Genomic DNA, 17,255 nt, shown 5'->3' with positions numbered 1-17,255 from the left:
AGGTCAGACCTGCGTGTGAGGAAGGGGCATCCCGTGTATTTTTTGCAGCTGGCACCGCCATTCCTGGTATCTTCTGGGAAGGTGAGCGCCTGGTGTCTCCACGGAGATGGGAGGAGTTGTGGATTTGAGACAAGCCCAGCTTCAATGGCTGAAAGGTCGAACTTTTTTGAGGGCTGGTGGACCTTCCAGGTTCATTGGGGCACAAAATATAAAGGCACCGATCGCCATCCCATCCCTACACAATCAGTCCTTTTCCTTTTGCTAAGTGTCCTCATGTTCTCGTTCCCTGAAGAGTTAAACAGTTAATTGACCAAGTTGGGCATTCGGGGTAGACTGGAGAATAGTGATTTTCCTCTAAGAGTCCTCCCCAAAGGTTCACTTGTTCATGCCATTGATCCCTCCTTGCTTCCTGGAAGGGAGAACAGGGTTTGATGTCAGGAAGTTGGATCATAAAAGGGATCCATCCTCTGAGCTGCTGCCCTCCAGCACATGGGACACCTCAGTCATGTCCGACTCTTTTGCAACCCCATGGACTATAGCCAACTAGGCTGCTTCATCCATGGGATTTTCCAGACAAGAATACTGGAGTGGGTTGCCATTTCCTTCTCCAGAGGATCTTCCTGACCCAAGGATCGAACCTGGGTCTCTTAGATTGCAGGCAGACTCTTTACCGTCTGAGCCACCAGGGAAGCAAGGAAGGGATGGGTACACTTTTATCAAAAGCCGTCATTTGAACAAAATTTACAATGATGTTCATTGGAAGTCTCAAGCCACCTGCAAATCCCCTCGCGTATTTGTTTCGTCTTGGGCGACACATCACGGATTCTAGGGAAGGACCAGTGGGGACCGCTAGAGTTGGAGCAGCCAGCCTGAGCTCCCTGCAGTGGGCTGTGTGGGAATGGGGGTGACTTCAGCAGGAATAAAATCGTAGATTTTATCTTCCCACAGTGCCCTAAAGCCCATGACCCATCATCTCCACCTGTCCCCACTGTGTGAAGCAGCAGCTCCTGACGAGGGCTCATTCGGTGGTGGGTGGTGCATCTGAGGTCAGTGAGATGCTTCTTGGGGTCCCTTATGCCATGGATTGGAGAAAAGGTCCCCACGTGACTCTTGTTCACCTCTCCTGAGATGCACGGTGAGCATCCTGCTCTGTGCAGATGCGGTCATCGGCTACACAAGTTGGGTGTGTGCCATCACGTTTTTCAGATGAAGACTAAAGCTCACAGCCCTTGTCACTTGTTGTTCAGTCACTCAGTTGTGTCTGATTCTTTGCGACCCCTTGGACTGCAGCATGCCAGACTCCTCTGTCTTCCGCTATCTCCAATGGTTTGCTCAAATTCATTTCAAAAAAGCATTGAAAAAGAGTTGGTGATGCTATCTAACCATCTCATCCTCTGCTGTCCCCTTTTCCTTTTGCCTTTAATCTTTCCCGGCATCAGGGTCTTTCCCAATGAGTCAACTCTTCGAGTCAGGTGGCCAAAGTATTGGAGCTTCAGCTTCAGCATCAGTCCCTCCAATGAATAGTCAGGCTTGATTTCCTTTAGGATTAACTGGTTTAATCCTCTTGTTGTCCAAGAGACTCTCAAGAGTCCCTCTCCAGTACCACAGTTTGAAAGTATCAAGTCTCTGGCGCTTAGCTTTCTTTATGGTCCTAACTGTCATATCCGAATATGACTACTGGAAAAACCATAGCTTTGATAATATGCACTTTTGTTGGCAAAGTGATTTCTCTGCTTTTTAATACGCTGTCTAGCTTTGTTATAGCCTTCCTTCCAAGGAGCAAGCATCTTTTAATTTCCTGACTTCAGTCCCTGTCCGCAGTGATTTTGGAGCCCAAGAAAGTAAACTGTCACTTTTTCCCCCTCTATTTGCCATGAAGTGATGGGACTGGATACCATGATTGTAGTTTTTTGAATGTTGAGTTTTAAGCCAGCTTTTTACCGCTCCTCTTTCACCCTCATCAAGAGGCTCTTTAGTTCCTCTTTACTTTCTGCCATTAGAGTGGTATCATCTGCATAACTAAAGTTGCTGATATTTCTCCTGGCAATCTTGATTCCAGCTTGTGCTTCATCCAGCCTGGCATTTTACATGATGTACTCTGCATTTAAGTTAAATAAACAGGGTGACAATACACAGCCTTGTTGTACTCATTTCCCGATTTTGAGCCGGTCAGTTGTTTCATGTGAGGTTCTATCTGTTGCTTCTTGACCCACATACAGGTTTCTCAGGAGGCTGGTAAGGTGGTCTGGTATTCCCATCTCTTTAGGAATTTTCCACAGTTTGTTGTGATCCATACAGTCAAAGGCTTTCATGCAGTCAATGAAGCAGAAATAGATGTTTTTCTGGAATTCCTTTGCTTTTTCCACGATCCAACAAATGTGGGCAATTTGATCTCTGGTTCCTCTGCCTTTTCTGAATTCAGCTTATACATCTGGAGTTTCTCAGTACGTACAGGTGAAGCCTAGCTTGAAGTGTTTTTTTTTTTTAATTTTTTATTTTGTATTGTGGTATAGCCGATAACAATATTGTGGTGCAAAAATTGTCTTAATGACCCTGATAACTACAGTGGTGTGGTCACTCACCTAGAGTCGGCCATTATGGAGTGTGAACTCAAGGGGATCTTAGGACACATCATTATGAACAAAGCTTGTGGAGGCGATGGAATTCCAGCTGAGCTATTTTAAATGTTAAAAGATGTCACTTGCTAGCAAATGACAAAACCGGGGTTCACACCCAGCTCTGTCTGGGGCCCACGTGCTTCCTGCTCCTACCCTGAGCTCCTCAGACCACAGGAACAGGTTACCCCTTAGGACTCTCATTTGACTGATGCACAACTCAGGGGCCAGGCAGATGTCAGTTGAGCTGTCAAGTTCACTATGCTTGACTTGAAGCCTCCTCATCTGCCATTTGTTTCTCCTCCACCCTAGCCCCTTCCTTCTCCAAAGATACAGGTGTCACTTGCTGCCTGGGTCCTTCCATGATGGGGAAGTGACTTGATAAATGATCTGTGAATTTTCACATGAGTGTGAATTTATGACTTTCCCATGATGTGTTTACTTTTAAGAAGAGTGAAACAATTGCTCTGGATGTTTTTTAAGATGCAAGGAATTATAAAGGAAAGGAACATGATCTATTGGTCATGAATGGGGAATCCCAGGCAGAAATAGTGGGGACCCCTTTCCTGGTCTCCAGAGCCATGCCTCCATCTCAGCTTCTCAGAGACTCCCGGATCCCAGCAGAGTCCCCGACAGGGCCTCAGCACTGGCCTTCTGCACAGTCACCCCAGAGCATGGTCAGCCTCCTGAGAGGGATGGGATCAAGGCCTGTCCTGTCCACTCTGAGCTCATGTCCCCCCTGCCCAGTCCCACAGGCCGAGCTGAGATGCGTTTGTGACTCATTGTAACTCAGCCCTGTGTCAAACAGGGAAGGAGGGCCAAACCTCCTTCCAGAGGCTGCTGTCGGCACCCTCCCTCGGTCGGGGCCAGGGCTAGACAGCTCTCCTCCCAGAAGCCCCTTTCTTCCCTGGTCCCAGGCCTGGAGCCCATGTGATCTGAGCTCATTCCTTGCTGCAGTCTTGATGGGAATGACCACGTAACTGGACAGCATGCTGATCTCTAGGAATTAGACTGCCCAGAGGGCTGGGGTGTCCCCAGCACGCCTGGTCTCTCCGGGGAGATGGCTGCTTCCCCCTGATTGGCCCCCCTCCTACTGTGTCTCTGAGCCCAGTCCCCGGGGCAGCGCCTCCCCACTGTAGCAACACATGACTTCATCCAAGGAGAATTCCTCCAGCTGCTGACCTGGCTGCCTGGTCATGTTTCCATGACCCAGTTTTCCCGATTCTTTGTCTGAATTCTCTGCTGACACCCCACCCCCACCGTCCCATCCTCTTAGGCAGTAACCCACCAGAGTCATTAGTAACGGGGCATTAACTAGAGCTGGGCTTCCAGGGGAAGGTCCCCTGGGCCCTTTCCCGGCCCTGCTCACTGACAAAGCCAGATCCTTATACTGAGGACACTGCTGGCACAAACGTGCCCTCACCCCTGGGACCACCAGCCAAGGAGCACTTAGCATTTAAACCTTGGTGCAAAAAAAATCCTGGGGTTAAAGAAACCCGTCACGCCACCATCATCAGTTTCTCAAACTGTTGCTCTTTCTATGTAGGATCAAAAGCAAATGTGCATTTTTTTTTCAGAGAGGGCAGGGCAGTGCATAGAAAATTTCCATCTTAGAGTTTCTTCCTCAGAAACTTAAAAAGAGAGCCATTTCTTTGAAATGGCATATGGTGTGTGTATGTGTGTGTGTGTGTTCCCTGCTCATGCCAGAAGGACATGATTTAGTCTGAATTTTTTTTAGCTTAAAAAAAGAGCTCACAATGAAAACAATGTGTGGATGGGTCCCATTCAGTATGTTTCTGGAAGGCTGCCTTGTTCTTTGCACTTATTTTCCTAAGTTCCTTGGATGCTGCTGATGGCCTCTGGGTGGTGTGCTGTCCCGCAGAAGGTCCAAAGAAGGGCTCCGTCCTCCTCTGCCTGACGGAGGGGCCCTGGGCACAGCATTCCAGTCTGAATGTTTCCATCGGGGGCATGGGGCCTGCAGTGGTCCATGCTGGTCTGTGAGGATCCTGCGTCCTCAGATGCGCCGGTGTCTCCAGATGAGCCACATAAGCTTTATCCTCAGTTTATGTGCACAGCAAAGCTGATCCCAGAGGCAAATGTCTAGGTGGGCTCAGGTGCCGGGGCCCAGGGCGGAGTGCTGAGTGGATTCGGCAGGACCGCTAGGTCAGTGAGTTGTACACAGAGGACCATAAAGATGAAACAGCCTGTACCCAGCATCCCCGCCTCCCTCCCCCACCGCCTATGTCCCTCCTGAAGCCGTGGGAGTCACCAGCTGGGACAAGCGTGGCTTTTCCCTGGGGGTGCAGGTGACCCCTCTCATAGCAGGATTGTTCCTGTCGGAAGGAGCTTGGAGTGCATCAGTCCCCATTGTACAGAAGGATAACGAGAGACCCAGACTGGGGACTTCATGCTCCCTGTGTCCCAGGGCTGCCTCGTGGGCAGAATCAATCTGGGGTCCCTGGCCGATGCATGCCCAGCCCCATGTGGCCTGGCTCTATCACGTGGCCTTCTGACAGATTTCATCAGAGCACATGACTCCCTGCTGAGTACCCCCAGGAAACCTAAATCTGCCAGAAGAGAACCCCCAAGTCCTTCCCAGGGCCCATCCGTGCTTACAGGGCCTCTTCTGTCTCTCCCAGCTCTATCCCTCGGCTCCAGCCCAGGTGGCCAGGGGCTGAGACCACCAAGCTCTCCTCTGCCGCCACCCACCCACCAGGCCTTGACAGTGGCCATGCCCCTTGCCAGGCCCACCGTCTTCCCTGAGAGCCCTGACTTCCTCCCTCGTGTCTCCCGAGGCCCCTGTGATCCCCTGCCCGGCTGGCTTTCCTTCTCAGCTTCTTCACCCTGGCGTTATGTCATCAGTGTCTTTCTGTTTTGCTCTCTGCCTGCCTCCTCTCCCAGGAAGCCCTATGGTGTTGTGGTGGCAGCAATGTAGGTGGCGCGGTGACCCACACCTCCCGGACCTGGAGCCGGGCTTTGACAGAGCCAGCCCTTGATACAAGCTGGATGAATGAATGGATGGATGGCTGTTGCTGTGGTGACGGCTGCCCAGAAGTCAGCCCCTGATATGAATGGCCTGGGTGGTTCTCTGAGGGTGGGCCGAGGGGCCCGGACAGCAGGTCCCAGGTTGGACTCCTTGTTCTCTGCTGGCTGATGAGAGGCCCGCTGTCCATCTGGGAGCTGCTGGATCGGAAGTGAGTGCTCAGAGGCCCTGTGGCTGATGGTTGGCTTTGAGCTGAGGTCTCCGGGAAAGTGCATGGGCTGAGTGGGGAGATTCAGTGAAACCAGCAGTTGAACTAGTTGGTCTCCTAGAGTGGAGACACACCACTCTGAGCCTTGATGTTTTTTCCTGAAAAATGGGGATAAGAGCAGGGTTGATGGCAGGGTTGAAGCAAAGCACTGTAAGCAAAGCTGCGTGAGGCCGCTGATGTCACTAAGAATGAGCATCTGGCTCATTCCCTCCTGACCCTGGTGGGGCCTGCCGTGGTCAGCAGCCGGCCGACCCAACACCTTCCCCACCCTGACTAGAACTTCTGACATGCATTCCCAGGCTTGTCCTGAGGATCCCAAGGGGGTGAGGCTGTGGGTGCAGGGGTGTGGCCAGAGCCCCTGCTGCCTGCTTCTCCCATGGGTGTCAGCTGCGCGGGGGGCAGCAGGGCTGTGGGGAGTTCGTGCCTGGTGGCCTTGACTTGAGAAAGAGGAAGCTGCTTTCCCTGGTGACCTCCACAGCCTGCACCCCAGGAGCTGGCAGAAAGGAGGGAGCGACCCCAGCTGCAGGAGGACCCTGTGGGTGGCTGTCTCTCCTGCCTCTGCTGGGAAGCCCCAGGCCCCTCCGCCACCGCACACATGCACATAGCCTGGTCTTGCGCCGCTGGGTCACCTGGTGCCACCTCCGTTTCACGGATGCCTGGTCAGCCACCGTGAGCACATCATTCCTGGAGTTTTCACAGCTCTTCCGACCTGATGAAGTTGAAGGAATCCTGAGAAGAGCACTGCTAGCTAGTCATGTGGAGGGGGAGGTCTGGGCTCTCCTGGCATCAGGGGACCCCCTTCAACCTTGGCAGGGGGAAAGGAGCACCCCGAGGTGCTGGGAGGTTGGTCAGTGGAGAGAATAGGAATTCTGGGACAAACACAGCCTGGGCTTTCAGGGAGGACCAGGAGCTGATGTTTGCAAAGCAGTGAGAGCAGAGCCCGGGACTGTGTGAGCGCTTGTTAAATATGACTCATCCATGGGGTGCAGACAGAAAGACACCAGGATCACTCTTGGACCCAGGGACTGCCTCTGAGTGTTCGTTGGAACTGGGCAGAGGGAAAAGCCCGTGCCCAGCTGTCCCAGGTCTTGGATTCCCCTCCTGGTCTATCATCTTTCAGCTCCATAACTTTGAGCTGAAATCGGCCTTGGTCTCCATTTCCTTATCTATGAAATGGGCCCAGTGACACCTTCCTCGGGGAGCCTTTTGAATACGCAGGGAAACAGTCAGAAATAGACAAAAATAAACCATGTTTATTTTATTAGCAAATACTGTAATCTGGTCTGCCTGGCTGCATTTTAAGAAAAATTTAAAAAAATATCATAAAGGCCCTTTCCTACAGGTTTGGGAAGGTAAACACTGCTTCTCTGGTGACTCCCATGGGGTTCAGAGAAGCCCACTTTGCCTCCTAGGCTGTAAGCAGACCAGCACCAGCCTTCTGCCCTTCCGTCCTCCCCAGGGTCTGCAGTGGGCAGAGGAAGACTTGTCCCACGCTCCGTGGCCAGTAAATGATGTAGTCATGGTTTGATTGCCTTTTTATACCGTTCATGGAGTTCTCACGGCAAGAATGCTGGAGTGGTTTGCATTCCCTCCTCCAGTGGACCATGTTTTATCAGAACTCTCCTCTGTGACCTGTCTGTCATACAAGGCATGGATCATAGCTTCATTGGGTTTCACAAGTCACTTTGTCATGACAAGACTGTGGTCCATGAAGGGGAATATTCATTGCAACCCTGAATATTCATTGGAAGGGCTGATGCCAAAGCTGAAGCTCCAGTATTTTGGCCACCTGATACACAGTGCCGACTCACTGGCAAAGACCCTAATGCTGGGAAAGATGGAAGGCATAAGAAGAAGGGACAGCAGAAGATGAGATGGTTAGGTAGCATCACCAACTCAGTGGACTTGAACTTGTGCAAACTCCGGGAGATAGTGGAGGACTGAGAAGCCTGGCATGCCGCGGTCCGTGGGGTTGCAAAGAGTCGGACACGGCTGGGCAGCTGCACACCACCACCATGCTTTGATTATGGGCCATGGAGCTCCGAACATTGGTGATAATGGTCGTCATCCGTAGTAACAGACCAGGGTGCTTTTATGTGCACAAGCATCTCTCAGCAGGAGCATTTCATCTTCATGGCAGCCATACAGGTAGCTCCTGTTTCTTGTCTTCGGATCAGACACAGAGATGCAGAGAGGTAATGAAGTTTGCCCAAAGCCAGGCAGTCGGTGAGCAGCAGCTGGTCTCCTGGTCTCTGACTCCCAGAGGCTGTGTAGGCCTCCTGTCACTCTTTTCAGAGTCACAGCGGTATGCCCAGCCTCACCTCCTCAGAGGACATGGGCCTAATGGGAGAAGAGGGTGGTCTTTTCTGCAATCACCAGCCCCAGAAGGGAGCGGCCCACCACAGGGATGGGGCAATGTTTCTGGCCCACCACAGGGATGGGGCAATGTGCCCAGCATCATGTTTCCTTGGAGCCCAAGATTTGTGGAGTCTGGGTTTGGCAAATTGATTCAATCAGGGTGAGAGGATTTGCTTTCTTTATCCCCAGTCCCCGTGGAGGGTGTTAGGACTGTAGAATTAGGAAGATACAATTGAATACATAAAAGTTAAGGTTAAATGTCAGGAGAAAAGTTTCTTCTTAAGAATTCATAAACGATGAACCCAAGTGTCCATCAGTGAATGAATGCATAATCCAGATGTGGTGGTATATCTATGCAATGAATATTAACCAGCCCTAAAAAAGGAAGTTATCCCACTCAGCCATAAGAAGAATGAAATCATGCCATTTGCAACAACATGGATGGGCCTAGAGACTGTTACACTAAGTGAAGTAAATTAGAGAAAGATGAATACCAGATAATATCGTTTGTATGTAGAATCTAAAAAAATTAATACAAACAAATTTACAAAACAGAAATAGACTCATAGAAGCAGAGAACAGATTTGTGGTTGCCAAGGGGGAGGGAGGTAGGGGAAGGATAGATTGGGAGTTTGACATGAGCAGGTGCAAACTAGTTTATAGAGAATGGATACACAACAAGGTCCTACTGTGCAGTGTAGGGAACTGTATCCCGTGCCCTGTGATAAACCTTCATGGGAAAGAATATGAAAAAGAATATGTATATATGTATAACTGAGTCACTTTGTTGTGCAGCAGAAATGAACACAATTTCAAGTCAACTCTACTTCAGTAAAATATATTTTTTAAAAAGAGGAAATTTGGGCACATGGCACAATGGATGCACCTCGGGGACATTATGCTAAGTGAAGTCAGCCAATCACAAGACAAGACACACTGTGATTCCTCTCACAGGAGGTCCCTAGAGGAGAATGGTGATTGCCTGGGGGAGGGGGAGCTGGTGTTTAATGGGGAGAAAGTTTCAGTCTGAGATGATGGAAAGAATTCTGGTGATGCATGGTGGAGGCACACTCAATTGTACGCTTACAGATGGTTAACATGGTAAGTTTTCTGTTACATGTATTTTACCACAACCAGAAAAGATTTCATGGTGCTTCCAGTACTAGGATCCGCTTGGACAAAACCCACAGCATTATTTGTGTGTCTTTATCACCTCAAGTCTGACAGTCAGCTGACCTGTGCGTGTGGAAAACAAACCCACCTGACTTCTTTAAACTCGGGTAATTTAGACTCAACACTCATCCTCTTTGGCCGGTGGCTCTCAGCCTGAGTGAGAGCCGACTGAGAAATCTTAGCCCTTTCCCAGTCTCACTGCTTTTTAAAGAGCCTTGTTTTTTAAGGCCTATAATTATGTTTGCCTCCAGGGTACCCAGGAATTTTCTTTTTTTAATAAGCAAAGAGCATCCTACAATTATCATGATGATTTGTGGAGGGCAGGCCAAGTGCAGACAGGAGGCTGACGCACTCTGGAAGCTAGGTCTCACGTGTTGGCATTGGCATCCCGGGGGCCGGAGCACTTGGGGTCTGTAATTAATATTAAGAGCTGGAGAATTAACAGACCCACAGAGGTGTCCACTGTGGCTGCCAACAGGACGGGGCGGGCGGCTCGGTGGGATTGGCCTGACGGAGGCTGGCCGCAGCCGGGAGCGGTCCTGCCTCCGCAGCCCGTTCTAGGTAAACACCTCCGCCTGGGTGACTGAGAGCCCGGATGCCGTGACCCGGGGCTGCCGGAGCCACATCCAGCCAAGGCCGGGATGCGCAGAAGCCTGTCGGCGCTGTCAGCCCTGATTTGCGGCCAAGTCTGTCATCTCCCCGAGTTCAAAGAGTGCTTAGCTGCTTGTCTTTGTCAAGAGCGCGGTTGGGGATCTTTTATGTGAAAGATGTAGGGTTCTCGGGCTGACTTTGATTATTTATTCATCCCCCTTCGTGGGTGTGTGATAGCTGGGCACCCCGGAGCCCCCCTGTCCTGGCCGTTCTTGCTCTGAAATTCATCGAGCTTTAAAGCCCTTTGAAAATTGCTTTTCGAGGGAGGGGAAAAGTTTCTGAAGTCCTGTTTCTGTCTCCCCTTCGCAGTGCCGCCGCATCTCCTGCCGCCGTTCCACGCCCCCTTCCCGATTGACATGCGACACCAGGAGGGCCGCTACCATTACGAGCCTCACTCGGTCCCCGGCGTGCACGGGTAAGTTCCACCAGCGCCCGGCCTCAGCCTCTCCGCCCCGCAGTGGACGTCGTCCACCCGTGCCACCGAGGCGAGCACTGACCCCGTGGGAAGGAGGGCTGTCGTGTGAACCCCAGCTCTCCTCTGGTTTCCCCCCTCCCTCGTGACCCGCTTGTGTCCGTCAGCGCCCTGAGACTCTTCCCCATCCAGGCAGCGGGGGACATTCTGCAGGCCAGAGTCCCCACATACGTCCGGAGACTCTGGATCGATGTTGTTCCAACATAATCATTCAGAGCACCCCCCTTTCACGCCCTCAAGTATCCCAGTTCAGACAGTGAATTCTAGAGCCTCCCTACTGATAAGGACAAGTTCACCGTTACACTTTGGGGCCTCTCCTGCTCCCTGCTTTGAGACCACCACCACCCGCCCCTTGGCAGTGAAGAAGCTCATCCTCTGCATGTCTCTCTTTATTCCTGCTTCTGTCCCTCTTCGCTCCCACCCTCGGGCTCAGAACCCATAGCCTGTGTCTCTTTTCTTGGTTTTAATGACGCCAAGACCTGAGCCCTTGCTGCCATGTCCCTTTTGCTTCCAGAAAAGAGACTAAATCCTCTGCCCCACCTCCTATATCTCTGCTGTGCCTCTTGACCAGACATCTCCCATTCCATGCCAAGCTGCCATTTATGGTTCCAGCCCCCGTGTACCTGGGTCTCAGCCCCTGCTGCCCAGCCGCCTGGAATGGCCCCTTCTCCAGACCCCTGAAGCCTTGGCTCAGGAGCCACCTTCTCTGGGAAGCCCACCCTGAGTGGGGGCCCTCCCCTGGATTACCACCACCCTGCAACGCCGGAATGAGCTGTTTTTACACTGCCTCCAGCGGACTCTGGGCTTTGCTTTGATTCCCGCCTTGACGATGGCTGACACGTGTGTAATAAGTTCACAGTCAATGTTTGCTGAGCAGAGAACCCCCTCCATACATTCCACCTGCTGAAGACAGACCCTGCCACCTCTCCCAACTCCCACTGGAATAAAGTCAGTCAAAACTTGCTGAGCCCTCTCTATATTCAAAACTGTGCCCCATCAGGGGGCAGGTGACTCCTACACTCACTGCTCACCCCAGGACAGAGCAAATCTGGGACTTCTGTTTGCTTTTTAAAGATATTTTGTACTCTGGAATAATCTCAGACATTTAAAAATAAGTTGGGAAAATGTACAGATATTTCCTATATATCCTCACCCTGTTCCTTAGACATTCATATCTAACATAACCAAAGACTGGTTCAGTGTTATTAACTAACTCATAAATCTTATCTAAATTTCATCAGTTGCCTGTGGATATCCTTTTTTCCTCTGTTCAGGATTCAGCCCTTACATTTAGTTGTCATAACTCCTTAGTCATCTTTACCCCAGGACATGGCTCAGTCTCTTTTGCCTTTCATGACCTTGACACATTTTTTTTCTTTTTCCATTATGGTTTATCAGTTGAATATAGTTCCCTATGTTATACAGTAGGACCTTGTTGTTTATCCATCTATATGTGATCATTTGCATCTGCTAATCCCAAACTTCCAGTCTTTCCCTTCTCCATCTTCCCTCTCTGCTCTCTATAACTGTGAGCCTGTGTCTGTTTCATAGAAATGTAATGGTTTAGATCCTTCATATAAGCAATATGTGCTATTTGTCTTTCTCTTTCTGACTTACTTCACTTAGTATGATAGTCTCTAGATTCATCCACATTGCTACAGACGGCATTATTTCCTTCTTTTTTATGACTGAGTAATATTCCATTGTATATATGTAACACATTTTCATCCATTCATTTGCCAATGGTCACTTAGGTTACTTCCATGTCTTGGCTATTGTGAACAGCACTGCTATGAACATAGGAGTGCATGTTATCTTTTTATATTTGAATTTTGTCCAGGTATGTACCCAGGACATACATACCCTGGATTGCTAGATCATGTGTCAACTCTGTTTTCAGTTTTTTGAGGAACCTCCACTACTATTCTTCATAGTGGCTGTACCAGTTTACATATGACCTTGACACTTGAAGAGGAAAGGCCACTTAATGTATAAAATGTGCTCAGTTTGTGTTTGCCTGATGTTGCCTCCTGATAAATTCAGATGATGCATTGCGGGGATACTGCCATGGAAGCGGTGCTCTCCCATCCTAGAACATCATGTCCAGGGCCCATGATGGCCGTACTTCTCATCCCTGGAAATCCTAACTTTGATTATTTGCTTACAGTGAGGTGTGCTGAGTTTCTCCACTTTAAAGCTAGTCCCTTGATAATTGCAAGTCTCTCTTGGGACAGTACTTGGGTAATATGTAAATTCCTATTTCTCATAATATTTTCAGCCACTCACTTAAGCATCCTTTGATGGTTCTTGCCAAAAACAGTAACTACTATTATTTGCCAAATGGTGATTTTCTATTTCTGTGATTCTTTCCACGTTTATCGATTGGAATTCTACTGTAAGGAAGACTTCTGTCTCTTCTCCCCATTTGTCTATTTACTTGATCACTTTTTATATCAAATCAACATGTGAATATTTGCATTCTTCCAAGAGTTATACTCTATTGCTATCACTATTCATTTTGTTGTTCAAATTGTTCCAGGTTTGCCCACTGGGAGTCCCTTCAGGTTATCCCCGTGACATGCTTGGATCTTTGCGTTTTACCTCGGTGCCTGCAGCTGGTGCTTGCTTGACTAAGACCTGCCGTGGGCAGGCTTGTGTCCCCCTGGTGGGTGGTGGGGCCATTTCAGCCCTCTGCCCACAGCTCAGGCAGCTTCTGGAGGGTGTGTCCTATTAGAGCTGGTGCAGAACTGCAGAGTTGCTCAGCTGGTGGCAGTAAGCATCCTCTGAGTATCAGGGGAGCTGAATCCTTTTCAGGAGGGGGTTGAAATGGCTGTTTTTCTGTTCTTGGAAGCTGTTCGGCTGATTCCATGACACAGATCCTGGGCTTGGCCGGCCTACAATGAAGTGCTCCCGGCAAGGGGCCCCATGCTGGGCAGAGACCAGGGCAAGGCTGAGAGCTCCCTGGGGAGTGTGCAGGCAGGCATACACGTGTCACTCTGCCGGGGAACATCCAGGCACCCGTGGCCCCGCATGCCTAGGGACAGTGACGGGTTATAAGGACACCTCGCTGTTAACAACTGCCATTTCTCAGAGTAACTCTGACCTTTGGACAAGCTCTGCCTGTAAACACTTCATGTGTTCGTCTTACTTAATCCTCTCAACCCTATAAGGTGTGCTCTCTGTCAGCCCCGTTTTACAGATGAAGGAACTGAGGCAGCAGAGTGGTTAAGTAATTAATCATTAGGGCCCCGCCCCCCAACTCAGGGAGTGAAAGAGTTAGAAACCTAATCACGGCCCTCGGCCAGACACCGGCTTCTCCCTTGGGAGCACGTGTGTGACCACAGGTCCCCTGCGTGTGATCACACAGTTCCTTCTTGGAAGCTCATACAGCCCTTTAGTAGGACTCTGCCCCCAAATTCAGTGGTTCCCCAAACCTCTGGACCAGCAGCATAAGCCTGCTAATAATGCAGAGTCTCAGGCCCGGGCCCAGACCTGCTGAGTCAGAGACTCTAGGATGGGCCCGCCATTTGTGTTTGACACGCATTACAGGTTTGAGATGCTCTGTCTGCAGGCAGGAACTTGTCACTGAATCAGGGGGCCCTTGGTACTGTTAGTCCCTGGCTTAATGGAGAGCTGTGGGTAAGAGGTGGTCCCTGAGCCTTCTCCAGGCGTTGTCATCCCCTAGGTCAGGGCTGGACACAGGTCATGTCCCCTTTCTGGGCCTGCTTCTCTCCTGGCCAGTAAGGAGAAGGAAGTCTTCTGGGCCTAAAATCAAGGTGTTAATTAGCAGGGCTGGTTTCCTTCTGGAACCTTTCTGCTCCAGGAGAGAATCCATCTCCTTGCGTTTTCTAGCTCCTGGAGGCTGCCTGCATGCCCGTGATCCCTGCCTCTCACCTCCTTGCCTTTGTGTCCCCTGTATCTTTTCTCACATCGCCTTCTTTCTTGTCCGCGGTAGTTTTCTTCCGCTGCCTCTCTTAGAAGGATGCCAGTGATTTTCATTGTGAAATCCAGGATCATCTTCCAGTCTCAGGAACCTTAACTCAAATACATCTGCAAAGCCCCTTTTCCTACAGAAGGTGGCATTCAAGGGTTCCAAGGATTAGGACACAGACATCTCTGGGTGTCACCATTCAGCTCATTTGTGATCACGAAGTTTCAGTGGTGAAGCCTGGCATCACCCGGTAGAAGACAGTAAAGGGTGTCAGTCATTTGTGCAGGGCCTGCTGGGGCCAAGCTCTGCACTGGAGCCTGGTGGGGCTGTATTAGTTGAGCTTCCTGGTTGCCTTTGAAATGAGGTTATAATCCTCATCCTATGGCTGCAGACACTGAGGTTCAGAGAGGTGCACCGATTTTCACATGTCATCCATGCAAGGTGGGCCTGCTTGCTTCCCCTCAAGGTTGAGGAGCCCACCTGCCCCCCAAGGCCCACCTCCTGCTAGGCTGGGCTCCCAGCGGCTCCACACTACCCTGGTTCCATCCCCCCAGGCCACAGGAGGAACACAGCGCGTGTTCAGGGCTAGCCTGGGACCCTGGGAAACCCACTCCTTCATCCACCCAGGTGGGAAGCATGATAAAGCCTAGGAGAAAAAGTGGGCTCCCTGGTTGTGACTTCTGATCAATGTGGTCTGAGCCTGGTGGAATGCTGCATCCACCAAGCCCCTGCTGTAGACACTCCTCCTCGTCGCTGCCAAATATACCTAATTACACAAACATCGTGCAGCGAATGGGACGCAGTGTCATCTCCTGTCCCACCTAGAGCCTCTTCAGCTGCTGCCACCCAAGGCCTCTGCCCATTGGCTCTCTTGGCCGTGGTGGGCGTGGCTCCAGGAGGAGCGCCCCTCCACTGGCCCGTCACCCTGCTACCTGGGCTTGAACCCCAGGACTGAACGCACCAGCTTTGGGAGGTAACCATCTAATCACTCTGAACGGATAAACCCCAGTTTTCGCCTCTATAAAAGTGCACGATAATAGTACCTATCCCACTTACTGAGTTATTTGGAAAGTTAAATGGGGTAATACAAATAGCGTGTTTGGAACAGTGTGGAAGCTGCAGTGGGTGCATTCTGATCGTTGTTATTTCTGTTGGCCTGTTAGAGAGGGGTTCGTTGTGGCAGAGGTGGGCCATGGAGTGACCTTGGAAGGGGATGCTGTCTGGGGGCTGCACCATGGGGAGGTGGGAAATGGGGCTGAAGAGGTACCACTGAGGATGGAGGGAGGAGGGGTCTGCTCCCACCGCCGCCCACCCTCCCCAGTTGAGGAATTTGGACTTTCTCCTCTTGGCGACCAGGAGCTGGAGGGAGTGGCCTGATTCCTTTTCAGGGTAACTGTAGGAGCTGCTAGAGGATGGGCAGGAGAAGTGGGAGACCATAGGAAGGAGATGGGCTCCAGCAATCCCTGTGGTCAGACAGAGGAGGAGTCTGGCCAGGGCTGGCCTCACACCTCCCCAAGCAGGCAGCTACACGTGGGAGGAGCAGGCAGTGGGTCTAGAGTGTGAAACCCACCCAGCACCACCCAGCTGGACAGCTTCCTCATGGATAGCCATCCCACCACCCAGCTCTCTCCGGAGCCCTCCAGTCCCCTGGAGGTGCAAACCCACCACAGGCCTTGCACAGCTTACAAATGCTTAGATGGTTCCTGAAGAGTGAATGGTCAGGACTGCTGATGCAGCCCCCGTCACCTGTGCAAACCACGGATGATGGGGAGACAGATGGATGGGAGGGTGTGTTTGCTGGTCAGGTGTGGTTCCTCTGTGACACCCCCACCCCACCATGGGCACGGGCTCCTGAGTCTCCGAGAGTCTGTTCTCAGGGGCAGGAGAGAAGGTCCTGTGGTCTCCCCATCACCTGGTGACTACTAGCAGGGAACAGGTCTGTGGATCTCCTCCACCCCTGCCCCTTGGAACTAGGCTCAGCAGGTCACGTGGAGAACCAAGGCTGAGGTGGGGCACAGTGGGGCCCTCAGCTGGAGCCCCCACCGTCTCGGTGTGCATGGGAGTGGGGACCGCCTTGGGCCCAGATTCACTCACATGCTTGCCGGAAGGGCAGAAGCTCATATTCCTGGTGCAGGAGGCTGGGTGGATTCTCAACTCGCCACAGTGTCTGTAGGGTCCTTGCCATCCCAGTCCTGCCCTGGGGCTTCATAGAGGACCAGTTTCAGCTGCTTGCAGCCCAGAAGGGCTAGAGAGACCAGCTCATGGAGCAGTTCTCAAACCTGGCTGTAAATCTGACCTAGGATGTGTCTTAAAGATGCACATTCCTAGGCAGTGACCCCAGAAGCTCAGACTTTCAGGCTCAGGTGAGGTGTGGGAGTCTGGTTGTTTGTAGGCACCCACAGGCCACCCTGCTTATCTGATGCCTGAGAAAGCAGGCCCAGAGCTGTGTGTTGGTTGTCCAGAGTCATAGAGCTAGCAAGCATTTAGGCCTTTTCCCTCCATGCTAACAACTCTGCGATATGGGCGTCAGACATCCCCTGCCTCCTCTTCATCATCTTCTCACAGATGCCCGCAAGATGACCTGGGTCTCTTCGTATTCTCAGCCTGCAGAGATGTGCATACAGAGGTGAGAAAGGGAGGGCAGGAAAGGGGACAGACACAGCATCTCAACTGTAGGGAGGACGGTCCCCTCCACTCTCCACTCACCAGGCTCCATACCTGACCTCTGACATTTGTGACCCCAGAACCTGCCTGGACCCCGGACCGCCACTAATTGCTCCCCTGCATTGGCTGATCCTGAGCTG

The 17,255-nt window shown here is 51.3% G+C and overlaps 1 protein-coding gene across 7 annotated transcripts in view; it reads left to right on the top strand.

Moving 5' to 3' along the window:
* GLI2 (GLI family zinc finger 2) overlaps positions 1–17,255 on the top strand; it is a 262,316-nt gene that overhangs the window by 184,733 nt on the left and 60,328 nt on the right. For 4 of the 7 annotated variants that reach the window (XM_043488281.1, XM_043488285.1, XM_043488287.1 and 1 more), the window contains one exon: positions 10,358–10,463. In XM_043488281.1, coding sequence (XP_043344216.1) covers positions 10,358–10,463 — 106 coding nt within the window. Of the gene's footprint in view, positions 1–10,063; positions 10,084–10,357; positions 10,464–17,016; positions 17,078–17,255 lie in introns of those variants that run through there. The other 3 variants (XM_043488282.1, XM_043488280.1, XM_043488283.1) reach the window with 3 other exon arrangements.

The sequence above is a fragment of the Cervus canadensis genome, chromosome 15 (assembly GCF_019320065.1).
Source record: "Cervus canadensis isolate Bull #8, Minnesota chromosome 15, ASM1932006v1, whole genome shotgun sequence".
In the NCBI taxonomy this organism is placed as follows: Eukaryota; Metazoa; Chordata; class Mammalia; order Artiodactyla; family Cervidae; genus Cervus; species Cervus canadensis.
The sequence above is the reverse complement of the archived record's forward strand: the minus strand, read 5'-3'. Positions and strand labels throughout refer to the sequence as shown.